The sequence below is a fragment of the Ambystoma mexicanum genome, chromosome 14, assembly GCF_040938575.1.
Source record: "Ambystoma mexicanum isolate Mex_15411 chromosome 14, UKY_AmexF1_1, whole genome shotgun sequence".
Classification (NCBI taxonomy): domain Eukaryota; kingdom Metazoa; phylum Chordata; class Amphibia; order Caudata; family Ambystomatidae; genus Ambystoma; species Ambystoma mexicanum.
Window position 1 is genome coordinate 321,228,355 of NC_090940.1, and position 22,259 is coordinate 321,250,613.

The 22,259-nt window shown below is 45.8% G+C and overlaps 1 protein-coding gene across 1 annotated transcript in view; it reads left to right on the forward strand.

Annotated features, from left to right (window-relative positions):
* The window catches only part of LOC138526772 (epithelial cell adhesion molecule-like), a 412,232-nt gene that overhangs the window by 338,930 nt on the left and 51,043 nt on the right, over positions 1–22,259 (forward strand). The window contains exons 6-7 of the mRNA XM_069637456.1: positions 9,405–9,503; positions 20,892–21,074. Of these exons, the coding sequence (XP_069493557.1) occupies positions 9,405–9,503; positions 20,892–21,074 (282 nt within the window). The remainder of the gene's footprint in view (positions 1–9,404; positions 9,504–20,891; positions 21,075–22,259) is intronic.

Below are 22,259 nucleotides of genomic sequence, written 5' to 3' on the forward strand. Positions count from 1 at the left end.
GCTTGGAACATCCCATCTTGTACACAAGTCGGATGTTGTTCCCTAGAAAATAGTCATATGGCACAGTGGAACTTGAAGCCCTAGCCATCAAGTTGGCAATCCTGAACCTGCGTTATTATCTCACAGGAAGGAGGTTCCAGCTTGTGAATGCCCACTTCCCCCTAACCTGGATGAGTCTGAGAAAAGTTTCTAATGCCTGAGGGTTACCAGACATTTGGTCGAAAAAAATTGGTCGACCAGACAAATGGTCGAACCAATTTGGTCGAAAACCAAATGGTCGAATTTTTATTTTTTTTATTTTCACCCCTTTTTTTTTTTTGGGGGGGGTCCCCCAACCCCTTTTTTTCTAAAAACCCATTTTTGTAAAAAACGAAAACCCGAAAAATAAATATATAATTAAAAAAAAAAATTCGACCATTTGGTTTTCCACCAAATTGCGTCGACCCAATGTCATTCGACCAGTTTTAGGTCGACCAAATGTCTGGACACCATGCCTGAGTGATTGGATAGTTTTTAGATCTGCATCCATATTGTTTTTTCGGTGGAACATCGAAAGGGGAAAGAACAAGGCAATGGGGGAGCCTCTCATTTAACGGGAGGGGTATGTGAGGAATCTGAACAATTTGTGCCTTCTCCCCAGAGGGGAGCCACCCCCTTTGAGGATAGGGAGGTGGGCCCGCTAAGCAAGACCCTCCCTAGGGCTCTAGGCAATTGGAACCTCACTGGGAGTGCCTCCCCTCTTTGGGACAAGGACTACCATTCCAATAAGGAACGCCCAGTCCAAAACACAATTTCTGCATATATGTGTTTTGGAAAAACTATGGTATCTCCCGTTATGACTATAGCAAACAAGGACCCTTCTTTCACTCCTTTGGCTTTGAGAAATGCTGAACGTCGTCTGAATGCCATAATCAACTAAGACCAACACATTATTTGTTATTTCTGATGATGTGCATAAGAGCAAAGCGGACTGCGAGGGGGGGAGAGATTCCTACGGAGGAGGAGACTAATCCCTACCCAAAGGTGAGCCTCTGTAGAGTCGATGTCCTGGAGGGGCAGAGCCACCTGGCCACGGAACTAACACTGGCGTGGAGGTAGAGAGATCACTAACTGGAGGCTGAAAGGTATATGTTCTGACCGAGCGAGAGGCTGCAGACAGGAGAAAGTCAGCGATGGAAACAGAACTGTCTTAACTGGTGGCACGACTATGCAAGGGCAGTGGTGGGCCTAGCAGCCGGCAACGATACTGAGACCAAAGGAAGGAAGGGAGCCTGGGTCCCTGAGCTCCACACGGCAAGTGCCTTTGCTGCAGAGACAAGAACTAACGAGGAAGCGAATGCTTCCAAAGGGAAAACGTCAGTGAGGCCTATGAACTTTGGTTGCCAAGGTTGGCAAAACTGACGAGGTTACGAAGACCGGATAACCATGAACAGATAGAAACCCAGTTGGGAAAGACGACAAAGATACGAGAGCTTGAGAGAGCCTAATGGGCAAATGCCCTATGTGAAATAGAGTGAAAGAGATACATGAGTTTTATGCCAAGTCTGGGAAAGCCAGCAAAGGTACACGGAACTGATAAAACCAGACAAGCATGCGTCCTACGTGAAACAGATTGAACAGAGTATGAACACTTTGCAACAAGGCTGAAATAACCAACTAGGTTACAGGAACCTGGAACTCCAGAGCGGGCAGACACCCTACATCTAAGAGCCAGTACACCCACCAAAGAGCCACAGGACTTTGGGGGAGTCCATGTGCCATGAGGTGGGGCAGAGAATTGTGTTAAATGTGATCCTGGAGGGATTTGAACACTTGTCAAAATCTGACAAAAGATATCTAAGGAGACGCCTTTTTTATTCAAGGTGAGAACAGAAAACACTTCAGAGGATATTTGTTGTTTTAAGCAACATCATCTACAAGAAGATTGTCAACTGTGTCATTATATTTTGATACTAAAAATAAGTCATCTAAGTGACTGGGCCAGGCAGAAGTCACAGACAGAGGCTATTGCTCTGGCCTCCTTTTTCATTTAGTTGGATTTTTTTCTAAAACTGGTAGGGCAAGTTAGTTAACTAGGAATTGGACTCAGGACTATTTCTTTTGGATTTTGATGTGCACCCTTATTGTTTTGTTTTCGAAGGTAGGGAACTTCCCTCACAGCATTAGGGCTAGATAAGTATTTTTCTTTCATTTTTAATAAACATCCTTGAATCATGACCCACTGGAGTCCTTCTTCTGGTTCACCACACCACCTATCAAAGTGGATGGTGATGCTCACTGTTATATGACATGCATGTACTTTCAGGTCTACTCTAAGTTGAGAATAGATATTCCTCTGCACTTTGCTGTTGCGGCTCTCCTTTGAATGGTAAATGTTTGCTACCCAAGGCCATAATGGAATTAGTGTTCCGGAACTAAAATGCTGCTCTACTTCTTTTAACAACCTTTGGTTGCAGGTTGCTTAACAGGTTCTTCACTTGCAGATGGTTTGTGGGGGTGGATATGAAAATGTTCTTCACTCTCACTTCACTCTTCACTCCTGCCTGATTGTAAGGGCACCGACCAAAGGCAAACATGCTGGGCAGACTTTCCATTTGGGGTGTATTTCCCACAGCCTGAGGATGAAGGTCGCCCAGTCCAGGTTTGCTCGTACATGCCCATTGAAACCCACTGGCAGCTTGCTTTGAGCCTTCTAGGTATGGCTAGTAAAGTTGCCTACCTTTATTTTTATTTATTGTTTGTTTGTTAGGCGCTTATATAGGAAGTAAATACTGTTTCAAAGCGCCCACAGGGCAACAGGGAGGGGACAAGGGATGAGAAAAAATGTAAACTACATACACAAATATTAAATTCAGTGGGGGGGCGACAAACCTACTATGCCTTGTGAGTACGGTGGTAGGGGGCCTGCAAACTTCTCTAGTATACGGACCGTCTTCACTTGCTCCAGTGTCAAGCCCCAGTCTTTCTAGGATCCCTGCTTTGACTTATAAGACGGAGTTCCCTCAGGATTTCTTATTTGGAACAGAACCTGCATTATACCTGTCAATAAGGGAACAATATACTTACCCTGTTTGGCTGTTACCATCCAGTGCTTTCTATCACTTGTGCAAAGTTGTTTTTTAAATGCCCTGTGTGAGGGGTCAGCAATGTGAGGCGGACAACTTTTGAATCACTGTTCAATATGTGTCATTTTATGAAATTATAAGAGTTATCAATTGCCTCATTAGCCCTACTCTGACGAGGATTTCCCTGCCTAACAAAACTAAGGGAAACACTCTAACACATGATGTCTGGGCCTCACACTTAAATATCAAATATACAAAGAAAAATGTATGGCAATTCAAATAATATCAACACTTATATTTACAGTTTCATGATGAGCTTTTAGTAACCTGGGTGAGGTCCCTTCCCCAGGATTCAAGGTAAATTCAGCTTCAATGTTAAACAAAAAGAACAGTCTGAATGCAGTTCTTGATGGTTCACTGTCAAGGTAAAGTTGTACCAACCAAAGTTCCAACAGCAACACACTTCTGCCCTTGGTGATAAGACTTTCCACTTCACCACAATAGCATCAATGACATTCCTAACCACAATGCTTTTCCACAACTTCCAGTTGTTCAAGAAGAATTATCCCAATTCAAAGGAAACACAGTTCTTAGTGAACAGTTATTATGTATCTCTTTATAGTAGGTATCTTTGGCAGGATGACTGCACAGCACTCCTACCTCCACTTCAACAATTTCAACTTCTTATGAGGTCATACTCCTTTACCTCATAGCATTCCACTTCTTTTGTGCTACCAAAGTCTTGCATCTACTGACAACCAAATACACCACCCCAGCTTTAGTACTTTGTTGATTCAAACAGGTTATGACAAGATTCACTTTTATGTACTTCAACACCTTCAAATAGGCAAGGCACTCTTCGGGGGCAGCCTCTTTTCTGCTCTTGTCTATCTGCAACCAACAACTTCAAATTGCCTTTAGAATATACTCCTCTCTTCCTTCTACAGTATTTGGTAATGTAGGTTGTATTAGCTTCAAAGAATAAATATTAAGTTTCCCTTCTGCAACATTGCCTTCATCCCTCTGCCAATTGCTAGCCAGAACAATTATCCAGATGCTTTGGTGCCATTCCTGTGGCTCCAGGGTATGCTTGCACACTTGTATCTTGGACAGTGCTAAAGTTCTTTGGCTCACAACATCGTTTATATTGCTCTCTTGCTTTGGGAAAGGCGGCTTTCAGTCTCAACAGGGGAATACTATTGACTTGGGCAATGCTTGCTCTCGCCGACTTCAAAATACAATAGTTTAAACACTTGACATCTCTTCAGAAACAATTGGTGTCTGCGTGAATAATAATTCAAAGTTCACTCTTCCTTTGAGAAACTTAATTAGACACATGCAATCACTTCTTGATAGATTATACAAGCTTTAAAATTTACCAATTGCATCTCTGTAGCATTTGCTCTTCACGTGAGTGAAATGGAAATACTTTGATCACACGCGAGTGCTGCATTTCAAGTGTTCCATTGTTATGAAATGAACAATCAACTTGCTCTTCACGTGAGTGAAATGGAAATACTTTGATCACACGCGAGTGCTGCATTTCAAGTGTTCCATTGTTATGAAATGAACAATCAACTTTATCTAGCTTTTACTCTTACGCAAATTAGTTTTAAGCTGAATACTGTTGCCGGCCTTGCTCGTGCAAGAAATCAGAATGCCAGGTTTAACTCACTGGCTTCTGTTTCCTTTCCACATGTGTTGCAACACTTCTGCTTCTTCAGGCTTCACTTGGGACCCACACCCTTCCACGCTGAAGGTGTGTCTGGTCCGGCCACTCAATGAAGGAGCCCCTCTCACTCCTGATACCCACGGCTTCACGACAGCTGCTCACCACGGTCTCCGACACGCTTCTCACTGCGCAATCTCTGCAAATAGGCTCCCATGGGTAAAGGCAGATTTCCTGCATGCCTTCCTCTGTGAAGCCCCTGCACTTCAGAGTTTGGGGGAACAGAACCCTCACAGGATAAGCAGGTAAAGCCTGCTTCATCAGAATCCCGGCGTCCCTTTGGTTCTCACACTTCTGCCTAGATTGCCAACACTGTGCCATCTTCCTTCTGCCTCTGCTACTACTGCACGAACTTCAGCCACAGTTACAGCTTGTTCTAATTGCCTGCATCTGAGGGGTCCTTTTATGCCTCTCAGGTTCCTTCAGGTGTGGGCTATTAAGCTTAATTGCCTGACTACTACCACAGCATGCCTCTTCAGCACTCACCTTCGTCCCAGTACTTATGGGATTATGGGAGTTGTAGTTCCCAACAACAAAGTTAGTTATTTTCAATAACTTTTGGGTTTTAAGGGTAGATGTATTTCCCTTAAAGCTATTTAAGGATGAATCATTAGAATTTGATGTTACAGAGGAAGATAGTCTATTTAAGGCAATATTTATAGTTTCCTTTTCATTATACCTTTGAGAGTAGGGAAGATTTTTTATCCTGAAGTACCTTACATGTTCTTTCTGTTATTAAAGTCTGTTCAGGTTTAAAGGTATTTGCATTCAGAGCCACCGATCTTATATGTGGTTCAGATGCATCATTATGACAATAGGCCATTACCTGTTGTGGCATCTTTAAAAGATTCTCATTTTTAAAGGACAAATACTGTGTCTCATCCCACGCGATCTCCTTACCACCCTGGGTCTTTTCTCCTCCCAGGTGATCCTCCTGCAGTACACACCCCCCCACGGCATGGATCAGGAAGTGTCTGCCATTCCCTGGCCACCTGGGAGGAGACTTTGTACAGGGTTTTAGTGAGCGATCTGTAGGATTCATCACACCTTCCTGAAACTTCTGGAGTAGAGTGAGGGGTGGTTGGGTCATACGACTGGATTGGGTTACCTCAATTTTAAGCACCACATTTTATTTGAATTGGCCGAAGACTAACTCCTGAAAGAGTTCCTTTAATGTTGCCTTGCACCAAATGCTCCTTCATTTTTGGTACCCCTTCCCAGCAAATTACTGATATGGGTGGCAACAAATTGACCCACAATATCTCAACTGATAAATCAATCTCATTTGGACTTAGGGTTAGTGGGCCCACCAGGGTTTGACGTTTGTAAGGTTTGGGTACTTTCTCTTGGGTAGAGAAGATCTGGTACAGTTTTTGGGATCTAGTGACAGGGTCTGTGGCCTCACCCTGTCAATGTGGGGGGAATAAGACCCCTCTCAACTTGGGGTAGGAAGCACACCAGGGTGTTTTCCAGAGCCATTACTGCCCCAGAGGCAGAGCAAGGAAGTTGGGAGAGACCCAGTCTGTGCCCCTTCACATGTGCCTGGTTATAATTGAAGAGTATCACTTACTATCCCCCCATATCAACTATACCCTATGCAGGCCAGTGGTTTCTCTCTTCTGTTTTTGGACTGACAATCCCAGAAGTTCTTGCACAAAGGGAAGGAGTTTACAACTCACTGGCGCGCGATGCAGCAGTGAAGATCAATCAGACGAAACGCTGCTCTTGGCGAACCGGCATTCAGGACACTCATCTGCCACAAACTGTGAAACTGAATTTTGCTGTTGCAGGTCGCCATTGTGAGTCACCCTCAGAACCATGCTTCAAAAGGGGTGGGATTTACAGGGCACTTTATGGTTCCCATCTCTGCAACCCATCCCCTGGAGGAGAGCAAAGCAGAGATTGGCCTGGGGAACCATCTGAGAGTGAGAGCCAATGGAAGGGGGAGGAAGAGGATAATACAGGACATGAATAATGAGGTAGTGTGGGTTGTTTGAGTCAGGTTGAGGGAGGAAAAGGCGAGCCGAGAGACCAGGCAGTGAAACGATGGTGGAGTGGATCCTGGAAGAGAATAACAGAGAGCTTTTGCAAGCAAGGACATGTGTTGGTTGGTGAGAGAAAGTGGTGCGTGAGTGTGTGTGTGTGGTGAGTAAGGTGAGTGGGAGAGATTAACTGCGAGTCTAGGAGAGAAAGTGAGGTTGAGCATGAAGGGTGATTGTGAGAGCAAAAAGAGGATGACTGAGAGAAGGAGGAGTGGAGAGTAGGGGGAGAGGAGAGCCGTTGAGAGTAGCAGTAGTGGAGTAGTGGAGAGTAGTCAAAAGTGGCCCATTTGACCAAAACTGACCCACACTAGCATTTTGTGTTTCATACATTTAGTGGACATCATTGTCTCTCCTTTCTCGCTTATCCATATGTGGTGGCTCTGGCGCCCTATGGCATAAGGCTCCATTGTCTACCATGCAACAGTGTGAGATGATCATGCCCACCTGCCTGTGTTCATCTGTTCAGAATGGTTTCTAAGTTCAAGAAGCGCACTTCCTGTGCATGTGTACCTGAGCAACAGGTAACCCTTTAACTCCATATTATGGTCCCAGCAGAGTTCACCAGAAAAAATAAATGCATTTCCCAAGTCAATTAAATGTCTAAGTCATATCAAAAGATTCATAGTCTACGGCTGACACCCCCAAGTAATCTTTTCAGTTCTATGTAGTCACATGCCTTGTTCTTGTAAGACTGGCCAAGTTAAGTGCAGGCACTTCAGCCTTCCTACTTTATGTTTTGTAAGTAATCTCCCTTTTTTGTCCCACCCCCAATCATTGAGGATAGTAATGCAAAAAAACGAGAGGGTCTTCAATTTGCTTGTCAAAGAGGATGCTTATTGTGTAATAGTATAACAAGATTGACTGGACAGGGTTTGCATGATTGGGCTAAAAATGCATGATTTTCAAGCTTTTCCCCACTAATTTATTTTTATTTTTATTTTATTGTTTAAAGTGCACAACTAGATCTAGAGCAGCACAGCACTGTACAAAGTGTGGTTAGCCAACGTTTAGGCTGGCATCTTTTAACAGTAGCTCAGTACTGTGAGTTGAGTTCTGTGTGTCGGTATGTGTGTCCATTAGAATTTAGTCCTTGGCCAAGTGTTGCTGAAAATTCCCTGTTTTTGAGAAATTTGTGAAATTGGAGAATTGTAGGGGCATTCCGAGTCGACAACCGGATCGAGTTGCAGAGGGTGGGTGCGTGACGAGAGAAGGATTGTTTGCAGGTCCTCTTTTTGCAGGCGAGTTGTGATTCAAGTCGGTTGGTTGATTTGCTGCGCAGGGGCACGTGCCACCAAATATGTGGAGCTTAGCTGCCAAGTACAGTGGTGTGCAACTTGTGACTGCTTTGTAGATGATGCATGCAGTCTTTAACAGTATCCTGGCCTGCAGAGGAAGCCAATCTAGTTTGCATAGGGTGGGGGTGATTAGATACATTTCCATGCAACTGTAATATGACATGCTGCAGTGTAGTGGACTGCTTTTAGGGGAGCCAAGTGAGCAGCTGAGATCCAACCCCATCGATGTGCAAGATCACAATGGTCTGAACTACGGTCTGTAAGTGCTCCGGCGGGATGAAGGGTTTTATTTTGCAAAGTGTGGCGATTCTGAGCCAGGCTGTTTGAGCCTTCTTAGTTATGCACTAATGTATGAAGGTTTTTATATCTTCATTTTCAGGGCAGAGATTCCTTGACTTGAATGCAGCCATTGAGAAAGCTCTGGCAGCGTGACAGCTGGGAGGCATCACAGGAATGGCAAGCATTCCTATGGCGGGACAATGGTGACATTGGGCCTCATTACAGTTTTGCCAGTGTGGTAAAAGTCCCAGTAAAACCGCTGGTTAGTCTGGCACCAGCACGTTTAACGCACCGGCAAAGCCCAAGTTTGCCGGTGGTGCACTGATTTACCTCCAGCCATGAGCTGGAGGTAAATCTTGCCCCCACCAGCAAAGAAATACTGGAAATACCGGCACTGGTAAGTCCAGTGCAGGTTATTTCCGAAAAGCCCCTCTATGGAGTCCTATGGGACTCCATGGAATGGGAATTTAACCAGCATTTCCATCACTTGAGATATGCAGGTAATTCTGGCATATTCCAAGTGCTGGAAACTGTATTACCGTTTTGGTGGCATCCCGCCGGAATTACAGGCTGGATACCACCAAAACTGTAATGACCCCCACTGTTTTTTCACACAATACAAACATCAGAGCTTTCAAATGTCATGAAGTATGAACTTATCAAAAATGTTCTGTTTCTCCTTTTCTAAATCTTATTCAGATCATTTCATGCAATGTTCACTAAGGGCCTCCCTCTTGTCCCCAGTTGCTCCTCATGAAAGGGCTCCCTCTTTTGCACATGCATGACCTTGGCAAACATGCAGTTGCAATATCTACGCAGATCCCCTCATTGAAAGCAATGCAAAGGCAGAGCAACCAGCTTTGTAATAATTGGATGAACTATTGCAGTGCTGTAGATGATGTTTCTCTCAACCATAGGCTTCCTACTTCTGTTGACACCATTGCTCTTTGTATTTCATATCACAAGACAATAATGTGTTCTTCTTTTCGTATAGGTTCATGAACTTACCCAAGAAATCACTATAAAACTCTACAAAAATGGTACCAAGGAGCCAGTGGACATAGGCACTGTGGCCTACTACATAGAGAAGGATGTACGTATCACTCCTCCCTATAGTCCGTTCCATGAAACCTGACTATTACTAATGCCTACCCTCCTTAATGGCTTGTTGCAGTCCTTATTAAGTGAGGCACACCATCATCCGGAGACAGAATTCAAATTTAACAGAGGTCACAGAAAAACCCTGAATCTTTGGCCATTGCCCTAATCTCCCTTTAAGTCATAGAGGCCTACCTCTGCTTACCTCTCTTCCATTTTATTTCTGTCTCTGCCTGACTGCACTTGGTGAAGTAAAGAGCCAAGGCCAGTGCTGGTCTTGGGAATGAAGGTTCCCAGGTCTGTGGATACTGACGTTGCTCAAATGTTTGTTGTATGCTTACAGTGGCTCAATTTTGGGCAAGAATCATCAAACTATCGAAGAAGCAATAATAGCAAAATTAGAATTACAACTGACCTCTGTCTGCTCAGGACCCAGCCAAAAGCTCGATTATCAACCATGGCGGAATCAGAACATAGGGCCTCATCACAAGTTGGTTGGTATCCTGGCGGTAATTGCGGCGGGATACCGCCCAACACAATTAGCGTTACCGCTACTCAGTCCAGCGCAATTTGTGCCAGATCACGAGAAGTGGTAAGGCGGTAAATCCCCATTTCGTCCATTGGACCGAATGGGGACGGGTGGCGCAATTACCACTGGCGCAAATAGTGCTGAAAATGCTCATACTGCCGGCGCATTCACCGCCAGCTCAGAGCTGGAGGTGAATGCGTCGAGGTAGGGCTATACTCGGGATTGGGTGGAGCAGAAAATGCAGCAGTAACAGCATTGCTGCTGCATTTTCCCGCTCCGCCCAACTCCTGATGAGGCCCATAGTCTTTTGCAGAATTGATACAGGTTATAGAGGCCTACCTCCCCTTACCTCACTACCATTTTACTTCTGTCTGTGCCTGACCGCGCTTGGTGAAGTAACGAGCCAAGGCCAGTACTGGTCTTGGGAATGAAGGTTCCCAGGTCTGAGCATACTGACCTTGCTCAAATGTTTCTCGTATGCCCACAGTGGCTCAATTTTGGGCAAGAAACATCACATTTTCGAAGAAACAATAATAGCAAAATCAGAATGAAAACTGACCTATGTCTGCTCAGGAACCGGCCAGAAGCTCGATTACCATCCACGGCGTAATCAGAACATAAATGTTTGCAGAATTGATAGAGGTAGAGAGCCATCATCACAAGGATATGACTAGGAAGAACCCACTCAGAATATAACAACTGGCGATCCAGCAGGCATAACAATCTATGAGGCCCAGGGGCGTTGCTAGGATGGGACTGGGGGGGCTATAGCCCTGGGTCTTTTGGTTGTAGCCCCAGATAGAAGCTCAGGGGCTACATCCAAAAGGCAATCTAGCCCTGAGTCCCGACAGTCCCTACATTAGCGTGACCTCGGATCTTTTCCAGACCTAGCAACACCCCTGATGAGGCCTAATGGGATGCGAGGGGAGGGGAACTTTCATATATGGGATATTACTGATGAGGTTGTGACGAGATTCAATCTGACCCTGGTTTGCCAAGGTAGATAAAGCATGTATACAACTAGCCCCATAAAGCCAGTTCCTATGGTCCAGTTGCGACTGTTTTACTGGGTAGTACTAAGCCACCCCTAAAGCTACTTTCACTAACATTAGCAAGTTCCTCCTAGAATTAACTTGGTAGAAATACAATTTTAGAGAAAGTGAAGATGGCTGATACCTAGATGGTCAGGGCCAAATGTACCCTACCTAGTGATATGATGAAACAGCATTTGGCAAGATTATGCACAATGTTGTGCCTGCTGCTAAAATAGTAGGATAGTTGGATGACCACATTAAACGTTTCTAGGAAACAATGCTCCTGCACTAGTGAAACTAGCAGTTTCTGGATTTTGTGGGTCATGTCCTGGTTGCACTGTTGTGGATCATTGTAGCATCTGTCCTCTCTCCCTATGATTGTGTTGTGGCCCCCTCAGCAGGCGGTAGCTTTGGGGTTTTACATTTCTGCAGAGTTGGGAAGAACGTATCTTTCAAAATGGTATGTGATTGGACGGTTGAGGACTTCAGAGCCAGATGCTGTAGACTGCATTGAAAGTCTTTTCCTTTTGGGGGCTGGACAGTTGTGGGCCAAGGCCACTCTAAAATGTCCTAGCTGCATCAGCACAGGCCTGTGAAAGTTGTGGGACATATGTAAATGCATCAGCATGTGCAAACATCACTGAATGGAAAGATGGCTTCCACATTGTTGTTCAAGCCTTTGCTTCAGCAACATGAAGGGTGGTGAGCGTTCTGAGCAACAGCAGCCTCTCCTTAGTTCTAGGCTTCATCATTGACAGAGAAAGGCATTGAAAGCCATCACCATTGGGAGCAAGAACCATGGATTTTCCAGGCTCAGATTTGTCATGTTGTAAATAATTATATATCAGACAATGCTCCAAGCAGAGGCTGTAAAGGCATCTTGAGTGAGATAGGAACATGAGTGGGAAGAGGAGACTCACATTCCACAAGACAACTTAGATAAAACTCTTGACTCAGATGATCCTGATGAAGGATCTACCTTTGAGTGGAAAGTGTACCATGAGCAGTGGCTGTCAGGGATGCGTTCCTCTGGCCCCAGTGGCACTGTGCACCGGAAACCTTGGGGAATGCACACCTCATTCCATCCATCCAAGATGGGCGCTGTTGTGATGGCAGGTCCTAGACGCTCTAGGATTGAATGGTCTAGGTGCTGATTACGTGACACGCCAGTGCCTTATCATCGCTCTCGCGGAGGCATTGGCAAGTCGCAGTACTGCAGTTGCTTTCTCTCCTGTGCTACTGCGAACACTTCCCTGTGCCTCTCTGTACTTCTTGTGTTCTTCCTCACTTTAGCCTGCTTCCCTGACCGTGTTCCTTTGCTCCCTTCCTGCATCTTGTTTTTTTTCCCTCCTTTCCTGCTTCCTGAAGTCTGGGTTCAAGCCCCATTCAATATTTATCTGGTATTCACCTCACTGGATCCTGGCTCCACCGCCTTCTTGAGGGTTTTCCACTGTTTGGGGTTTTCCCTCATTGGGGCATGAACCATGGGGGTCACCTTGGACTCTGGTTGTTTCCATCACCAGGGAGTACAGAGGCTTCTGACAGGGGCCGACCGTACCTGTACACCACTTGTCGCATTCAAAGAAGCAAGGTGAGGACAACTCTAATAGTTTGCGATGCCCATCCAGTACACCACTGGAGATGGATCCCTTACAAATCCAGGAATTGGTAAGCCGTTCGGGCACTTACTACAGAGGTACAAACCTTAAATGCTGAAAACACTGCTACCAGAGATTCCAACCCAGTGCATCCATACTTTGCCTTTGCTTCTATTGAAATGTTTTAGGGTAACCCTCTGAAATGACTACCTGGACACCTGTACTGTCCATTTCTCATTCTGTACCCATTTATAGCCTACAGATAGATCCAAAATGGGATTCATGATTTCTAACATGACCAAGAACGCCCTAGCCTGGGCTATGCCCTTGGTCACTGCTAACAGTCTCTTGCTTGATCACTACAAGATTTTCATAACCACCCTTAAGGAGATGTTCGCTTGTCAAGATTTATCCTACTCCACCCAAGAAACCTTGTTGGACTTTAACCAACATTCTATGGACTTGTTATTATATGTTTGCAAATGTCATTAGTTAGCTGCCGAAACTGGTTGGCCTGACAACGCGCAATTTGTCTTATTTAGGCATGGTCTTTCGGACAATTTCAAGGACGAATTAGCAACAGTGCCTCGTCCGCCTGATGTTACAACTGGATTTTCATCTGCAGCAGAGAAAACAGGAAAGGGGAAAGCTACGCACCACCTTTTCTCGACCACCTCCATCGATGCCTTTGCCTGCGACCCATTCTCCGCAACCTGAGAGCGAGCCCATTCAGATAGGGGCTGCAAGAGGCCCCCTTCAGACAAGCATAAAAGGAAGCGAAATTAAGGTTTATGTATATATTGTGGCTCTAAAGGACCATATGGTTCAGGAGTGCCCTTTGCCACCTCTCCGGAGATCGGGAAACACTGTCTTCCAGCCATTGTAGGGGCTCAAGACCGGGAGAAGGATTTCAATCCCATTACTACCTTTGACGAAACTGTGCATGCCTCCCATCATGACGGCACTGACCTACTGGTCCTCAAGGTTACTTTGAAGTTTAACTCCCGAAGGGCTCTTGAGGTGATTGCCTTGGTGGTGCTGCGGGTCTCATTATGGACAATGCTTGGGCAGCATCTCAAGGGATACCGCGGATAACGGATACGGAGAGCTATCCCGTCAAAGTCATTGATGGCCGTCCATCACCCCCCTTGAAGAGTGTAGCCTGCCCATATCCCGTGTTACCAAAACAGTTGAAGGAGGTCTACCTGTATACCTGTCTCGCTGTGCCCGTTTTACCTTTGTGATTGGGATCACTGCTTGTTTAATAGTACTTTTGAGCTGAGTGGAACTTTAGCCACTAGCCCTTCCCTAAACTGCAGATTGATAGTCATTTTGTCATAGTCAGTGCTTTGCACAATTGCAAGTTCTGTTAAAACTATCTATTATCAACCCAGTCCTTAGCTAGCATTCCTTATTGCTTCCTGCATAAAGTATCTATTGTAAGGAAGGGAGACATAAAGTGGGATAGAGATTGATGTGTTGGGGAATCCTCTGGGCTTCCGAGGACTTGCACTCTGTTCTCCCTCACGGTGCGTCCCTACAAAGGAAGACACAGACACTGGGGCTGAGATAACTAGTCTTTATTCTCCAGTTTCCTGCCTGTAACTAACTTCCTCCCACCCCCCACTTTACATACTGTCCCCGATCCCTTTCCCTGCATCCCGCCCCTTCCCCATGATGATGTTGATGTGCATACAAAGACACCACAATCTCCCCCTTGTTTGATGAACTGTCCTCCCTTACCCCTTCTTTGAGACTATTAGGCCAGGTCTTCACCCGCTGAGGTCTCTGTAGTCGAGCACCTGTTCCTTGTCTTGATGATCTCACTTCAGGCATCTCTCCTGGATCACTCTCGGACTCTTCCCTATCCCCTTGGTATGAACCATCTAAGTTGCTGAGATCTTCCTCACTGTCACTTAAATCTCTCCTTAACCCTCTCGCCCCCCACTATTCTTTTGAAATGTGAGGAGTTCCGTGTGACTTGGCTGCTGCCATTCTCGGCATTTACCATGGACCCTTTTGTCTGAATAATCACCATCGAGTCCACCTGAAATGTTGACCACATCCCCTACCACTGAGCTTGATTCTCTTGCCTGTCGTTTGTCATCCGCATATGGTTTCATCTTCTCTTTGTACTGCTCGTCTTGCTCCCTCATCTTGCTATCTTCCTGATAAGCTTCCCAAGGCTTCAGAAGGTTTGATGTTCTAGTTCGTACATGGTGCCCAAACATATCTTCAGAAGGCGACTTCCCCATCGTGATGTGAGGTGTGTTTCTCTAGTCCCTCAACAACTGATATAACACCTGCTCAAATGTTTTCCCAGTACGGTGTGCGATCTGGAGGACTCTCTTTAGATTTCTCATAAACCTTTCTACCATCCAATTGGCAGGAGGCCACAAAGGAGTGACTCATTTATGTTTGAGACACATGTATTTAGCAAATGTTCTGCAGTCTTCGCTGGTGAATGGAGGTCTGTTGTCTGATTTGATCACTCTGGGAATTCCATATGCCGTGTGAATCCTATTCAGCACAGAGAGGTGTGCGGCGGTGGACACAACTATGTGGGCCCCAGGGAACCATGAATTTTCATCCAAAGCAACCAACACATAGTGTCCTCCATCTATTGGGCCAAAGAAGGAAATTGCCACTTCATCCCACACAGTCTCGGGCAACTTGGCCAACTGCAGGTGTTCGTGATGTGTCTGGGGTGTTATGATGGTGCAGGTGGGACACAGTTTTAATAGCTCTTCCACCTGACTATCCAATTGCAAGAACCAAACCTTTTATTGTGGTAATTGTTAAGTGAATACAATGTCCCTGTGTCCTTCATGTGCCAGCTCCATCACCTGGCATCGCAGTGTGGCAGGGATGACAAGTTTGGTCCCTTTCGGCCGTCTTCCGATAGTGACAGTTCCACCTTCGACAACATCAAGCTTTAGTTTTTTATGATGCACTTATTGTGATGACCCCTCACCCATCTATATGGCATGTTCCCATCACCCCATCTTTAAGCACCTCATTATAACTTGAAAAGCCCAATTGTGTTCGGATTCATGTAGCATCTGTAAACTATCCACTCCATTGGGTGTCGCTTCATGCACCACGTAATGTATATAGTGATCCAGTATAGAAGGTTCCGGGGTTACTGTTTCTAGGGGATGTCTTGACAAGAAATCTGCAGGATTCTCTTCCTTTACTGGGCGATGCCTTATATCAAAAGCATAGTCCTGCAGTCGCAAATTGCATCTCACTATCCTCAGAGGCATCCATGCCTGTGGTTTGCATAAACAGTAATGCCTGATGACCGGTTATGATGGTAAATGGTTTCCTGTACAGGAATAAAGGGAAGTGTTCACAGGCCCAGACTACTGTCAGCCTTTTCTTTGCTACTTGGGAGTGTGCCTGCACTCTTTTTGACAGGCTCCTGCCTGCACAGGATACCATGTGCCTCCTTTGTGAGTAGTCTTCATCCTCTTATGCCAGAATGGCCCCAAGTCTCACTGGACTAGCATCCACTGTCAGTTATGTGTGCCTGTCATAATAGGCCATGTTGTCCGCAGAGGATATTCTACGCTAGAAGAGCTCAAATGACTCTTAACAGCTCCTGGACCACTGGAACACAGCGTGCTATTTCGTGAAAGCTGTCAGGGATTCAATGAAGGTCGCAAAGTCTTTTATGTATTGGGTGCAGTAGTTTGCAACACCTAAGAATTACCTCAGCTCTGATAGGTTTGTGGGTGGAGATGTGTTGTTGAGGGTCGCCACCTTTTCTGGCTCTGCCTTCATTCCGTGCACAGAGAAAATGTGCACGAAAACCCTGAGTGTGCCTTTCTGAAAATTCACATTTGTCCTTGTTGAGCGTGATATGAGCCGCTTCCAAGGCCATTAATACTCTTGCTAAGGTGTTGTCATGCTGTTCCGTGTATTTTCCGAATACCAAAATGTCATCACTGTAGTTTAAACAGTTGGGATGTGCTTGATGACATTGTGGATTTCAGCATGGAATATCTCAGCTCCGGATGACACCCCAAATCTAAGTCTTTTATATCAGTACTAACCCAGTTGGGGCACCAAATGTGGTGATGTATTGAGACTCCGAGCTCAACACCAGCTGATGATACCTCTTATTGAGGTCCAGTGTGGAAAAGACATGGGCCACGTTCAGTAGATGTATCAGGTCTCTCCATCATGTTAGTCTGATAGGGTCTTTCCATGTCTGCACAGAGCCTAATGGTGTCTGACCCCTTTTTGGGAACAGGTACAATGCGGGACACCCAGGGAGTGGGTCCTGTCCCCGGCTCTATTATGTATTGTTCCAAGAGCCCTTGGAGCTCTTCTTCCACTTGGTGTTGTATATTCACTGGTATGCCTCGATCGTGTTGGGCGAGTGGAGGAATGGTTGGATCAATGTGCAGTTGTATTTGCCTGTGCTTTAGCTTTCCAAGTCCCTTAGTGATAGGAACAGCTGGTGACTGTGTCTATTATGCGCCATTAAACAATACAATACATGTATGAGCCCCAATGTCCAGGGCTGCCTAGAAGCTTAATATGCATCCGCTTTCCGCAGTTGCCACTAGAACATGTATCAGTAATTTCTTGGATTGTGTCTTGTATTGACAGGTGGTTTTCGAAGTATCCTTTACACAGTAATGGTGTCTTGGAACCGTAGGGATCTATGTCCACCTCTGGAGGTCTTAGCTGTGGGGCTTTCGGGATGCTCTTGTATATTTCTTCACTAATTACATTAATGGTAGCTCCAGTGTTAACTAAGAACTCTGCTTGTAGGTTGGTAATTTGGATTAACAGAGTTGGCCTTTGTTCCTTTGCCTGCTGGTTTCATAGGGCATATAAGTAACCTTTGCGTTGTTGTTCATCTGCCAATGAACTTGACCCACTTTCGGAGGGCGATTGTTCGACGAGGTACCCTATGTTGTGTTGCGCCTTTATGGGTTGGCGTATCACCGATGAGCTTGACATCCTCCTCTCTGGTGTCTTCATTTCTTCTTGTGTTGTCTCTTCCCTGCTTGGGCTCTCTTTGTAAGAGTCCCATTGGTTTTTCCCGGTATTGCAGGACGTTTGTCGGCATGGTTATCACTGCATATGCCTTTCTTTCATTCTTGTTATCAGCAGGCCATCCATTCTCCCCTAGCTGCACTACGAGACACGCAACATACTGCCTTGAAGTGATTTTCACCACACGCCGAGCATAACTGGCTAATTGCCAGACACGGCCCTTTGTGTGGAAATTCATACCCGCAGCGGAAAGAGAAAGAGAAAGAGAGGAGAGAAAGAGAGGAGAGAAAGAGAGAGAGAGAGAGAGAGAGAGAGAGAGAGAGAGAGAGAGAGAGAGAGACCATATCTTGCTCACCGCTAGTATTTTTAGTAATAGCATACTTGATCGTGGCCCAGTTGACCTTTTCCAAATTGACCACATTGTTGGGGTCGGTTTTTTGGGGGGAATTTAGATCAATTTTAATTTAATATAGATGTGGGGTGTGGTAAGGGAATAGGTTAAGGTGGGGGGCAGGCGGTGCGGGGGTCTCCTCAAGCATTTTCAAACAAAAAAACGGAAAAGAAAAATTTGGTAAAGGGCAATTTTTTCAATTAAATAGACCTAAACCGCCTTTTCAGCATGTTCACTGCCTCGAATTGATGTTCCACTGCCTTTTCTGAGCATGCCAGCCTCAGGATCTTATCCAGGGATCTCAGTTTCTGGAGTAACTTCTTCCTGAATTCCATCCACTCACAGTCGGCAATTATCTGGGATCTCAACGCCTCTTTGTTTGAATAGTCATTAAATGCATGGTGTTTCATCCTTATGCGTAGCCGCTTCATGACTGTGTCCTGGGTTTCTCTTTTCGTTTGCGTTGTGGTGTGAAATACGTGCCTCTCATAGTCCACATTGGTGTGTGGTGTGAAATACTCTCTCAGCGCAGTTTTGAGGCCTCTCAAAGTGTCCACAGTATCTTCTGGTAGTTCATCCATGATACCTCTCATAGCCGTCCTACCGCCAATGTGATGAGGAATTCTTTTTTTATTCATTGAGTGGGCATATCGGCTCAATATAGACTTAAAATCTCTGACCTATGATGCCCACCGGGGCCCCATGTTGCTTGTTTCCATGAGATCAAAATCCCCAGCTATTTGTAGGGACAGGGATTCCTGTAGATGCACTTGAAACAAGTTCTGTGGTGTTGCGGCCATCGTGGCAGCTATGTCTTCCTCTGACATTTTGGACTGTTGATTGGAGTTAGCTTATGAGGTTTCTCAGTTTGTATTTGAATGGCTGTATGTGCCTTTATTTGCTGGACGTTTTACGGGGCTTCTCAGTTTGTTCATAAAAAGGCTTTGTGTACCTTTTTTTGCTGCATGCGCCACATTGGTTGTGATTTGCTGCTTCCTCTCACCACAGTTACGTCTTCCTTGGCCTGTCAGAACCTGGGCATCCTCTCAGCCCTCTCAGTGGTTTTCTCTGTTCCTCAAGTGTTCCCCAGCATCATCGCCGCCCCCGCGGGCCGAAAGGGCCGAATTCGCCCTATTACATTCACCACCGTCACGCGGCTGCTGACTGCACGTCCTCATGATACCTGGCTGCAATAGGAAGGCACCTGGCTGCCACTGGAGGGGGCGCCTGTCTTCGGCTTGTAGCTTTCTGGCCCCTCCTTGCCACAAGCAGTGTGGGTTCACTGCTTTGCCGCCAATGTTGCGTTGGGGAATCCTCTGGGCTTTCGAGGAATTCCACACTGTTCTCCCACACAGTGCTTCCCTATGAAAGAAGACGCAGGGCGCGTCTTCTTCTTACTGATAGATTTTATCCATCAGTGGTGATTTTGGATACCGAGGCGTGAGCCTCATTACTCCATCTTCTCGGGTTGAGTGTGTAGTCGTGGGTTAGAATTCTTCTTGGTCTGTGTGGACTGGTCACAGTAGGGCTGGTTTCACCGGGGCTGAGACAACTGTTCTTTATTCTCCAGTTTCCTGCCTTTAGCTAACTTCCCCCTCCCACGTCACATCCTGTCCCCATCCCATCCCTTTCCTTATATCCCGTCCCTTCCGATAACAATGCCGTTGGGCATACAAAGACACTCCAGAGGTACAAGGGGGGGTTGAGACAGAAATATAGGGTATTGCTACATATTATCCCCACCAAAAATATCGCTGTATATAAGGTCGTCTGGAATGGCCATGGGCAATATTTTTTGGGGGTATAATTTTTGGGGTTTTTGGGAGCAGCAGTTGCGGGGGTGTCCCCCGCTCTATTCAAAATAATGCAGGGGTTGCGGCGGTGTCCCCCGCTGGTTCCATGCCTTAATATAGCAGCAAAAATATGGCGATATTTTTGTATGGCGATATTTTTGCGGGGATATTAACACATACCAGATTTAGAGAGTGGTCGGGAGAGAACAGGCAATTGAAACTGTCTGCAGAGGCTCATGGGAGAGGAAGAGACTGGGAAGGGAGGGGCAAAGTGGGGGAGACGTGGGCCTTAATGGTCCGTAAAAGTGAGGAGAAGATTGAGCGACTGTTCTCTAAAATGTCTTTCGTTTGATGTACTGTATTATCGTTCCTGTCCATTTCTGCTCAGGTTAAACACAGTTAAGTATGCCCCATCAGATAACTTGTTATTTACACAGACAAGCCCAACATAATGGATCGACTTGCATGCAGGGGAATGTCTGCACACTTTACCAATGGTAGAGACTTGACTATACACTGTCATCTGCATGCCAGGGCGACACCATCTACTCCGAATACTAACCTGCTATTGCACAGGCACTCCTGTGGCACATTCAGAAACAAGACAGGCAGGGTAGCGTCTGTGGGGGAAGGGGGGTATCTGATGCCCATGCCATTCATGCACATTTCACCCATCACACAAACCTAGACAAGGAAGGGTCTTGACAGCCGCCATCACTCTTAAAAGCACCCGAAGGAAATAACGATGATGGCTTCAGTTAGCAGCAACCCACACATGAAGGAGATAGGGAAGGAGCATGTCCCCCCGCTGTCAAGAGGACTGCCTTCACCTCCTTGCAGTTCCATGGCAGGACATCCCCAGCTGCCCCAGTCAAGTTCCTGAGTGATCACACAGGACGGTCCTCAGTGCCTTGAGCTCATGTAAATGACAGAAGAGCGCATTATACCCCTCCCCCCTAGCATCACATAAATTGCAGGACGGCACCTACACATAGATTGACGTCATGTGAACTTGTGTTTTGCAGCTGAAGAACAGCAAGTTTTCTGTGGAGTTAGATGGTCGGCGCCTGGAGGTGGACAAGGAGTCTATCCGGGTTCTGTTTTTTGACAACGAGCCTCCGCGCATCAACATGAAAACCATCTCCCCGGGCTTTGCAGCTATCATCATCGTCATTGCGTTGGCCATTCTGACGGGCATCGCTGTCTTTGTAAGTACCAGCCAGGCTTGGCGTGTAGCGAGTGAAAGTGCATAGCACAGGCCGTGAAGATCATGTTGCCTGTGATATGCAGGACATTGCTGGCTGCCTCAGGTTTCCTGGGCAAGACTGGACATAGGCCTATGACATACAGGGAACTTATAAACAAGTGGGATATAAATATCCACCCCAGCAAACATGTTTCATTCCCCCATAGGTTTTTGGGGGCAGAGGGTTCTTCTCCCAAGAAAATAACAGATTAAATTGGTACATAATTATTTGGAAGAACTGGTGAGAGGTTTTGATATGTGTGCATTCTGCAGTCACAGGTTTTGAATCCTGGCAGTACCCACTCAACTCTTGATACGGTCTAGTGGCGGCTCTGCCTTTGGTATGGCTTTGTACATGCTAAGTCTTGGAGTTTGTTTGGTTGTTTGTTTATTTTATTTAAATAGCGCACCTGACCCAGAGGTATCTGGGCGCTTTGAAGTACAGTTACATGAATGTGGCAAAAAGCAGTTTGTACATACATTCAAATGGGTATAGCACATTGGTAAATACATACATCAATACTAGGCAACTAACAAGAGGTATTTGTCTAGCCACATGTAATACACAGTGGTTATTTCGTTCTTGCTTAGTATCCAGGCTATATAACTCTTCTCCTGAAGTGGTCGAATACTTGTAAAGCCCTGATGTCTGATGGGAGGGAGTTCCAAAGTTGAGAGGCCAGTACCGGGAAGCTAGAACCGCCGGTACTTTTTAGGTTAAACCTAGGGATTGTCGGACAGAAAGTGTCCGAAGATCTGGTGAGGCGTGTGGATGATCTCCAGGTGAATTTTTCAGTGTGGTAGGGGGGACTGTGTGGTTCAGTGCTTTGAACGTCAGACATGAGGATTTGAGTTTGATCTTTTCATTTATGGAGAGCCATTTGTGTTGTATTCGAGTAGCTGAGATGTGTTAATTTCTAGGTATATTTAATGCGGCTCTGAGAGCATTATTCTGCATAGTCTGGAGTTTGTTAATTACTGTTTTGTTGGTGCCTAGATAAAGCCTGTTACAATAGTCCAGTTTGGAGCCTATAGGAGCTCTGGCTAGGGTGAGGCAATTATCAGACGATAGCATAGGTCTGCAGGCTCTTATCAGTTTGCCTGTGTAGGCAGTGGCTGAGGCGGTCATGTTTACTTGTTTACTAAA